The sequence below is a fragment of the Kryptolebias marmoratus genome, linkage group LG18 (assembly GCF_001649575.2).
Source record: "Kryptolebias marmoratus isolate JLee-2015 linkage group LG18, ASM164957v2, whole genome shotgun sequence".
Lineage (NCBI taxonomy): Eukaryota > Metazoa > Chordata > Actinopteri > Cyprinodontiformes > Rivulidae > Kryptolebias > Kryptolebias marmoratus.
Window position 1 is genome coordinate 18,547,824 of NC_051447.1, and position 9,074 is coordinate 18,556,897.

The 9,074-nt window shown below is 45.5% G+C and overlaps 1 protein-coding gene across 2 annotated transcripts in view; it reads right to left on the minus strand.

Annotated features, from left to right (window-relative positions):
• Nucleotides 1–9,074, minus strand: part of LOC108248567 (chemokine-like protein TAFA-2) — an 81,990-nt gene that overhangs the window by 19,973 nt on the left and 52,943 nt on the right. The window contains exon 1 of one of the 2 annotated variants that reach the window (XM_037981196.1): nucleotides 3,158–3,352. The exons of the other annotated variant lie outside the window; for it this stretch is intronic. Within the exon in view, the coding sequence (XP_037837124.1) occupies nucleotides 3,158–3,179 (22 nt within the window). The 5' untranslated portion in view covers nucleotides 3,180–3,352. Of the gene's footprint in view, nucleotides 1–3,157; nucleotides 3,353–9,074 lie in introns of those variants that run through there. 2 annotated transcript variants of the gene reach the window in all.

Consider the following 9,074-nt stretch of genomic DNA (forward strand, 5'->3'; position numbering starts at 1 on the left):
ACTGCAGACGCTGCACCAATCCGCCTGTCGATCTCCCGCTCCATTTTTCCCTCATTCGTGAACAAGACCCCGAGATACTTAAACTCCTCCACTTGGGGCAGGACATCCTCCCCGACCCGGAGAAGGCACTCTACCCTAAAAATCACTTTTGCTTAATATCTAAACTCTGCATGACTGAAGCTCAGTGGAAACAAGATGGTTTCTTTAAAGCTTTTATCGACCACCAACAAACACGTCCTACGTTCACCACAAGCAGATGGATTAACGGTGTCCAGTACTTGTCCTGGAGGTCCACCATCCTGCAGGTTTTAGATGTTTCTCTGCTTTGACACACCTGATTTCAATGAGTGATTATCAGGCTTCTGCAGAACTTGAAGACCTGCTCAAGAGCAGAGAAACATCTATAACCTGCAGGATAGTGGCCCTCCAGGACCAGGATTGGACACCACTGAGATGGATGGTAACCAACTAGGATGTTCTACTGTATCATTTATACTCTAATCACTGGGTTTAAAATAAAAAAACACCATTTAAAGGGCAATAAAGTATGGGACTGATTTAGATTTGTTACACCAAGCAGGTTTTAAAAAGGGGAAAATGCAGCGCTGCAGAATAGAGAGCCAATCACTCTCCATTGTCTGAATTATTTAGAGGCTGAGCTGTTTCACCGTCTTTTAATTGCTTGTGACATTTTCAGGAGGTGCCTTTTCTGGTGAAAGACTATGTGCTGCCATCAACAGAAAAAAATGAAATGAAACTAAAAGATTGCGAACAAACCCGTTTTTTGTTTTTTTACTGAAGGGGTATAGAGGTTCACGTATCTCATGGTCCAGTTTGTACTTTGGGTTCATGGTTTGACACAAGTTCAGTACAACAAGAAAAAATAACAAATGCCAAGATTTGTTTTTGTTCCGCTTATGTTAAACAGACAACAACACGATCTAAAAACAGACCAAGTAGGAAGGCTTTAAAGCCAGAATCTCATTGGGCTGCGACTGTTGGCGACTAGTTGGTCAACAGTGTTTGAGAAAGAGTGTCAAAGGTCTTGCAACGCTCTTGGGAGTTCTCAATTCCCTCGTTAGGAGTCACAGAAACTCACAATCTTCTCAATTGAATTAAAAGATTTGTGTGACAAGGTTTCTCTGGAAATAGTCTCAGAGCCTCAAGTTTCTGCGTGTCTTGATAAAACATCTGACCTGGTCTAAAAATACCTTCTACCTGGTGGGAAAAAAAAGGCGCAACAACGACGGGACTTTCTTGAGAAGCTGAGACAGGCCCACTTGTCCCATCCATCCATCATCTACCGCCTGTTCTGGAGTCGGGTCCCAGGTCAGCAGCTTGAGCAGAGAAGCTCCGACATCTCCTTTCACAGTCACCTCTTCCAGCTTTTCTGGGAGGACTCCAAGGCGTTCCCAGGCCAGCCAAGAAACATAGTCTCTCTAGTGTGTCCTGGATCTTCTCTAGGGTCTCCTCCACAGTTGGACATGCCTAGAACAGCGTTCTAGGGAGGCATCCTGGGACTTCTCACTTTATCTCTGATGCCCCTTTTCCACGGGCTCTAAAGGTCCCAGCTCCACTCTACTCGGCTTGCTTTGTGCGCGTTTCCACCGGTATTTTTTCGAGGCTGATCCCTGCTTCTTTGGTCCCTGCTTCGGAGTCGGGCCAGCCGGGTCAGCCCTGCTTCGTGGGCGGCGCCAGCTTAGCTCCTGTTCACTCATTGGTCGTGGGTGTGGCCAGATGCAAGCATAAAGAGCGAAGGTAGGAATATAACCAACAGCGTTAGCTTACCCTGCAACGTTTCTGCCGTCTGTCCCCCAGCTGAAGGCCTGTAAAGCCTGAAATCTCTGGCGGATAACAGCTGTCCTACTCCGCGCAACAATCGCGGGATCCAGAGCATTTCTTCCACTGCGCCTCTCTTCCTGAAGTCTCAGGAGAATCCCCATAAGTTTAAAAAACAGCAACAAGACAGGGCCAACGTTGTCCATATCGCTTTCATTGTTTACACAAATGACGCCAAGTTTCAGTAGCGCACACTCGAGCCAAGCCAGGCCAAGTAGAGTGGGGCTTCTGTAGTAGAGCCAGTGGAAAAGGGTCAATAGTCTCTCTAGTGTTTCCTGGATCCTCTCTAGGGTCTCCTCCACAGTTGGACATGCCCAGAACTGATTCCTAGGGATGTGTCCTGGGACTTCTTACTCTATCTCTAAGGGAGAAAACTCAATACCAACCGCCTGTATCTGTGATCTCTACCCAAAGTTCATGACCACAGGTGGGGGTAGGAACGTAGACCAGTAAACAGAGTTTTGCCTTGCAGCTCAATGGACCAGTACAGAGTATGCAATACTGCAGAAGCCACACCGATCTATCTGTAGATCTCACATTCTCACTCGTGAACAAGTCCCCAAGATACTAAAGCTCTTCCACTTGAGGCAACCCGGAGAGATCAGTCCGCCCTTTACAGACTGAGGACCACGGCCTCAGACTTGGAGGTGCTGATCCTGATCCCAGCCACTGCATACCGCTCCAGTGAGACCTGGAGATCACGAATTATCCCAGCAGCTTTTAATCAAATCTCATCACGGTGCGTTTAAAAGCGCTCTGTCCTGACGGCCTGACTCTGTGCTGCACAACCGCAGAACAGGTGGTGGAAGCTGGACAGGAAATCACTGGGGCAGAGCATCACAACATGGACTGTATTTCTGCTAGCTGACTCGAGGATCAAGTCAGAACACACCCTGACCATCAGCCGCTTGATTCACTTCCGTCTGAGCGGAGGTTCAGGGCAATCAGATCCTGCAACAGACAGAAAACCAGCTTTCTCCTCAGGTCTGGGGTCTCTGTGACGCATCCCTTCGAGTATTTCCGGCAGTGAACCCTAAATGAGTTGATAGTTAAACATTTCTTGCTATTTTTACCAACTCTGATCTGATCGCTTTACATATTTAAACGATGTCTGTTCTCAGGAAATGCATGCAATGACGAATCGAGACAAGAACACGTCAAATATTAAAAAGCAGAAACAGTCACGAGGAGACTTTCTGTTTTGATTATGCAACCGTTTGCAACTTTTAAAAGTGTGTCTGCGCTCACAATACGGCCCGTTTCTCCTTGTGGATCAAACATAATGCAGGTAGTCAGTTAAAATTAGCAGCACGCTTACTCATGCTCCGACTGCCAAACATGCAGAGATATGAAAGGCAGAAAGGAGAAGTGCTGCCAGCTGCTTCACGCTGAGATGCTGTGGTGTTTTGACTCGATTTGGAGTTCTACTTGGATGCTCGCCCGGGTCCCCCGCTGCCCAGCAGCACGAACAGAGGGAGGCATTCCACCGAGGAACCACCGTAATCTGCAGATCCAGAGGTGGTTTTAATACGCGCCAGAGAGGAAGCCTCGTTTCCTGAACGAGTCGACTTCTGGAGCTGTAAAGCTGACATAAAGCAGGAAGCAGAATCCTGGTGGGCAAACATGCGTTTTATCCCCAGTTTGACTCCAGCCGGGGGCCTGTGGATGGATGCAGTCCTCCTCCCTCCCCGATTTTTTCCTGTTACTGTCACACTCACCGTCTCACAGTTTCCCTCAGCGAAGGCGACAATAAAAAGCATCCACGCACGAAAACTCGGCGACATGTTTGGAAGACGGCTGGGGGAAGTTATGAATTGTTGATGACAGAAATGACACAAAGTTATACGTTTACTGTACCTTTAACCGAGGGGGAAAAATGTTTTGTTGAGCGACTGTTTGGAGCTCTACGTCTCGAGGTGAAACGCAAAGGATTGAGACAGAAATGGTTGAGTTTATTTTGACAGTCTGCACAACTTCCACAGGAATCTGTTTCAGCTGAAGGTTCCTGTCATGCTTGGACCATGTCTGGCTGTTCTTACAGACGCTTTTGAGACATGATGAGAATAAAAACATGGGACTGGACCAACCTGTTACTGTTCTGTTTTTTAAAGCTGGATCTCTTGGTGCTAACAGTTTGATTTTTATCTGGTTCTTAAACTGAACCGAGCTGTAGGTGACAGTGAAAGTAAAATCTAAATACAAATTAAGGTGTTAAGGCCTCAGCTGCTCTACTCCAGGTGTTTTTAACCTCAACATAAGATGGTCTCAGTCTAAAACTGGCATGAAAAACAGCGGGTGACATGCATTCATAGTAGGTAACCTTTTTATTGACCAGGCGTCGGCTGAGAAGTGGGTCATTTTTGGTGTTTCCTTGTGAATGAAGACATTTTCTTTTTGGAAAAAGTGTTTCTGTGTGGACAAGGAATAAATCTACTCTGGGTCGGCTGCCAAGGTGGGGATGATGTTGGCAGAGTCGAGTTTATTTGTTTAGCACATTTCGGCAACAAGGCAGTACAAAGGGCTTTACGTCATAAAAACAATAACATACAGTCACCAAATGAGATTCAGATCCATTTATTATGGTTCTAAACCAGCTCTAAACAGGTGAGTTTTTAGCCTTGATTTAAAGCGGGGGTCTCCAATCCTGGTCCTCGAGAGCCACCATCCTGCAGGTTTTCCTTGTTCCTCTGCTCCAACACACCTGATTCATGGTTAAATCACCTCTTCATGTTCTGCAGAAGCCTGTTAATCACCCATTGATTCAAATCAAGTGTGTTGGAGCAGAGGAACAAATAAAACCTGCAGGATGGTGGCCCTGAGGACCAGGATTGGAGACCCCCGCTTTAAAGGAACAGTTTTCTGGAAGCTTGTTCCAGATTTTGTGGTGCACAGAAGCTGAAAGCTGGTTCTCCATGTTTGGTTCTGGTTCTGGGGATGCAGAGTAGACCAGAACCAGAAGACCTGAGTGGTCTGGAAGGCTGATCCAACAACAGCAGACCTTTAATGGGTTGTGGTGCGAAGCCATTCAGTGATTTATAAACTAGCAGAAGTATTTTAAAGTCTATTCGTGGTTTTAGTGAGAACACGAGCAGCGAGCGATCAGACGCAGCTGGATCAGCTGCAGCTGTCGGATTGATTTTTTTAAGGCAGACCTGTGAAGACACTGTTGCAGTAATCAGTACGACTAAAGATAAACACGTGGATGAGTTTCTCTAGATGTTGCTGGGACATTAGTCCTTTAATCCTGGAAATGTTCTTCAGGTGATAGAAGGCCATCTTTGTAAATGTCTTTATGCGGCTCTGAAGGTTCACCACACCCAGATTTCTGGCCTGATTGTTAGTTTCTAGCTGGAATAACTGAAGCTGTGTGCTGACTCTGGATCGTTCCTCTTTAGGTCCAAAGATAATTACTTCAGTTTCGTTTCTGTTCAGCTGGAGGACGGGTACAAAGAGACCTGAGGCAGACTGCTTCATTCTGTGCCCCAAAACAGCAAGGATACGAAGCAGGGACGGCTGGTATCAGTGAGCTAGTCGGGCTAAGTCCTCCCTGGTGTTTACAATATAAATGTTAAAATACCTAATAAACATAAATTTAAAATATTGTATCACATTTTGTGAAATTTACAACAAAACTGGTGCCAAACAGTCCCGAGAAAACCCCCAAGTCTTTCCAAAGGGCTAACTTTTCACAGCCCCGTTCAGACCCTTGTCTTGTTGCCTGGTACAGAATGATTGACAGCTGTCTTGTCCCGCCCCCTCGGTTTGCTGCTCATTGGGGCTAATTTAGTTCAGCCCAGGGTCAGCCCAAGGTCTCAGGCTTCAGCCAATGAGGGTGGACGGACAATAACGTGCCTCGTGGGCGTGGCTTATCGTGGACTAAGTGCGATGGCGAGCAAGATAAAGATAAACGAGGTGAATTATTTAATTTCTCTCTCGTTTTCCTTAATGTCTTTGGGGAACAAACTGGATGTGAAGAGTTTGGGAGCAGATGGACCCAAGGAAGGACTGGCTAACAGGTGTAGCTAACAGATCTTTAACGAGCTGGTTATTGACCTTTTTGGATCCCAGAAAAGTTGTCAGAGTGAGCTTCTCTTTAAATAAGATAGGATTTGTTTAAAAAAAAAGAAGCACTTTCCAATATTGCATGTCTTGTTTGATTTTACCTTATCAGTGTGATTAGTAATTGTGTCAAGGAGCGTGGTGCAGTGAGTAAGCTTGGTTTAAGGTCGTCTTTGTGATGAAAAAGAACATGTCAGTTTATAGCAGGTTTTCTTTATTTCGAATTGGATGCTTCTGTTGTTGAAATCCAAACTGCAGCCTTTTGCCTGCATGGAAATGGCATTTTAGGAGCTCCATAATGGTATTTTTATTTTAAACCGGCTCCAGAGTGGGGGAAAAAAAATCTTGAACCGATGATGTCATAGCCCCGCCTCTTATCTAACCTACGACCTAAGGGTGACCTCGTCTGATTCACTTTTTTTTTTGTTGTTGTTGTAAGCTCTACGCTTCACGCCTTGATTCTTGCTTTTGGTGTAAATTCGCTGCAGTGCGACAGCGCCACATACAGGTCTGGCGTAGCTACTGCAGCAGTCTGGGTTGTTTTCTGTGTTTCCGTGTGGATGAAGCCTAGAAACAATAAAAAGATTGTTTTGGAAGAACTGTTTCTGTGTGGACAAAAAGACCTTTTGTCCCCCAGTCTGGGTAGGAAGTGACCGAAAAGACATAAAAATATGATTTTATGTCCACAGGTTGATGCCATACGAAGCAATTCAGAAAGTAGGCTGTTAGATTATTGTTCCTCAGTCTTTCTTAGGCGCATACTTTCAAATATTGAAGTTTTAAACAGCTCTGCTTTGGATAGTTTATGAAGGATTAACATCTTACCAGATGTTTGAACGGATTCAGGTTGGAGAGCTGGTTTAATTCTGACCGGACCGATGGGCTGCTCAGGGAGAAGCTTTTCATCCCTGCACCCATTGATGAGCATTACATGGAGTTTTAGATCCAAAGGCATCAAAACAGCCTGTTGCTTTGCTGTGAAATAACACAAGAACTAAATATTAATTTGCTTTAGTGGAGCTGCAGCTGGTAAGGCCTGTGTTCTAAAACAAAATACGATCAATAGCACAGAGTAAAGGCTTGTTTTGTCAGGCCTGCTGATCTGATTCTGTAAATTTTCAGACGCGATGCACAGATTTGCTGTATTTGCTTTTCGGGCTGCTGCAGAAACTGGTCCCGTGATGTTTCATTTCTCACATCTGGAGTGTTGAAGCCTGCAGGCAGGCTGACACGTCTGACTCTCATCCTTCCCAGAATCCTTAGTTAAATAAGATCAGCCACGATGTTTTAGTTGTTTTTAATCTGCTGCATAAAACGAGACGAAGATGCAGATTAGATCTCTTTTTTTTTTAAATGAAAACCTTAATTTTAAAATCCAGTATTTTAGTAAACCTGAAGAACGTCTTTCTGACAACTGGTGGAGAAAAAGATGAAACGTTTCCTAAATCGTCCGTTTCTCCCGACTCTACTAAATCCTGACTGCTTCTATTTTTAAAAGCCTTTTTCTCGCATCCTTCGCTCATCTGTGTTATTCGCTTTGAAAGCTCCTCTTTGTAACTTGATGAGCTGCAGGAACATTACCCAGGTACCAGGACTGCTGCTAATCTCTTTTCTGCTGCATGCTGAGAGTTTCAGGCTCTGCGGCCAAAAAAACTGCATAACGATGCAACACGTTTAAAGAGCGGGGTGTGTTGAGCACGTACCCGGTTCTTACTGGGTACGTACCCTGCAAATACAGGAGAACAAGTCACTTCATAACACAGCCTGGTTCTTATAGGTGTGAATCAAGTACCAGGTACATAACTGGGTATGTAGCAGTAATTGCTTGGTCCTTATTGGGTACGTACCTGCTACTTACCGGTTACCTTTGCAGTAATTACCAGGAACTTATCTGGAAATTACTGGGTATGTAGTATATCTTAGTTTGGTTTCCCTCAGTTAATCAGTTAAACCTCCGCGGAGGTTTGAGCGGACTCGAAGCGGACGTTTGTCGGACACATTCGCGCAAAGATCAGTTTTTATGACCGCACACACCAGGGGTGTCAAACTCCAGGCCTCGAGGCTCCGCTGTCCTGCGAGTTTTAGTTTTTTTCTGCTCCGACACACCTGATTCAGATGGTTTAATCACCTCCTCGCCAAATCGTCAAGTTCTCCAGAAGCACGGCAACAAGTCGTCCATTTAAAGCAAGAACACGTCTAAAACATGCAGGAGGAACGGAATTTGACACCCCTGGCATACGCGTACTCTGTGTCGCACGATAAACTGCCCGGAAAGAAACGGCGTTCACATCGAGCTGTTCTGTGTGCGACACCAACCGTTCTCAGGTGAGAATTGGCGCCGGCGTGCAGCTCTGGCAGGTGTGCGGTGGCTGCCTTGGCGGCTCCTTCTTTTCTTTTGTTTTATTAAAGCTAGGAGGCGATTAAAGCGATCTCTTCCTCCTCCTCCGGTGACGCCACGACTGGAATTTGAGGCAATCTGTACGCTCGAGTCTGAAGTCTCAACCGTCCGCGGACAGTCCGCCCGGAGTCCTTGCCGCTCACGGAGGACGCTCAGTCCGCCCGAGTATGTGGGGGCCTAAAGCTGCGAGCGCCACGGCGTTGTAGTTCAAAGTTGGACTAAAACATCACGACTTCTTACATATATAAGGCGCTCTGTTGTTTATTGAGAAAATTTAAGGCTTTTAAATGCGCCTTATATATTACGGTATATTAGATTTAATTTAGATTTGACTCTGTATTTTTGTGTCTTCATGTTGTAAAACACTTAGTATCACCTTGTTGCTGAAAAGTGCTATATCAGGGGTCTCCAGTCCTGGTCCTGGAGGGCCACCATCCTGCAGGTTTTCCTTGTTCCTCTGCTCCAACACACCTGATTCATGGTTAAATCACCTCTTCATGTTCTGCAGAAGCCTGTTGATTTAAACCAGGTGTGTTGGAGCAGAGGAACAAGTAAAACCTGCAGGATTGTGGCCCTGAGGACCAGGATTGGACACCTGTGCTATATAAATAAATTTGACTTGACTTGACTACGTACTTGGGTACAACCTGGTTAGTACCTGGTCCTTATTGGGTACTTACCTATGCAGTAATTACCATGTACTTATCTGTTAATTACCGGGTATGTACTTGGCCAGGGGTGGAAATTAAAAAATTTGTCCACCAGCCACAGTGGCTGG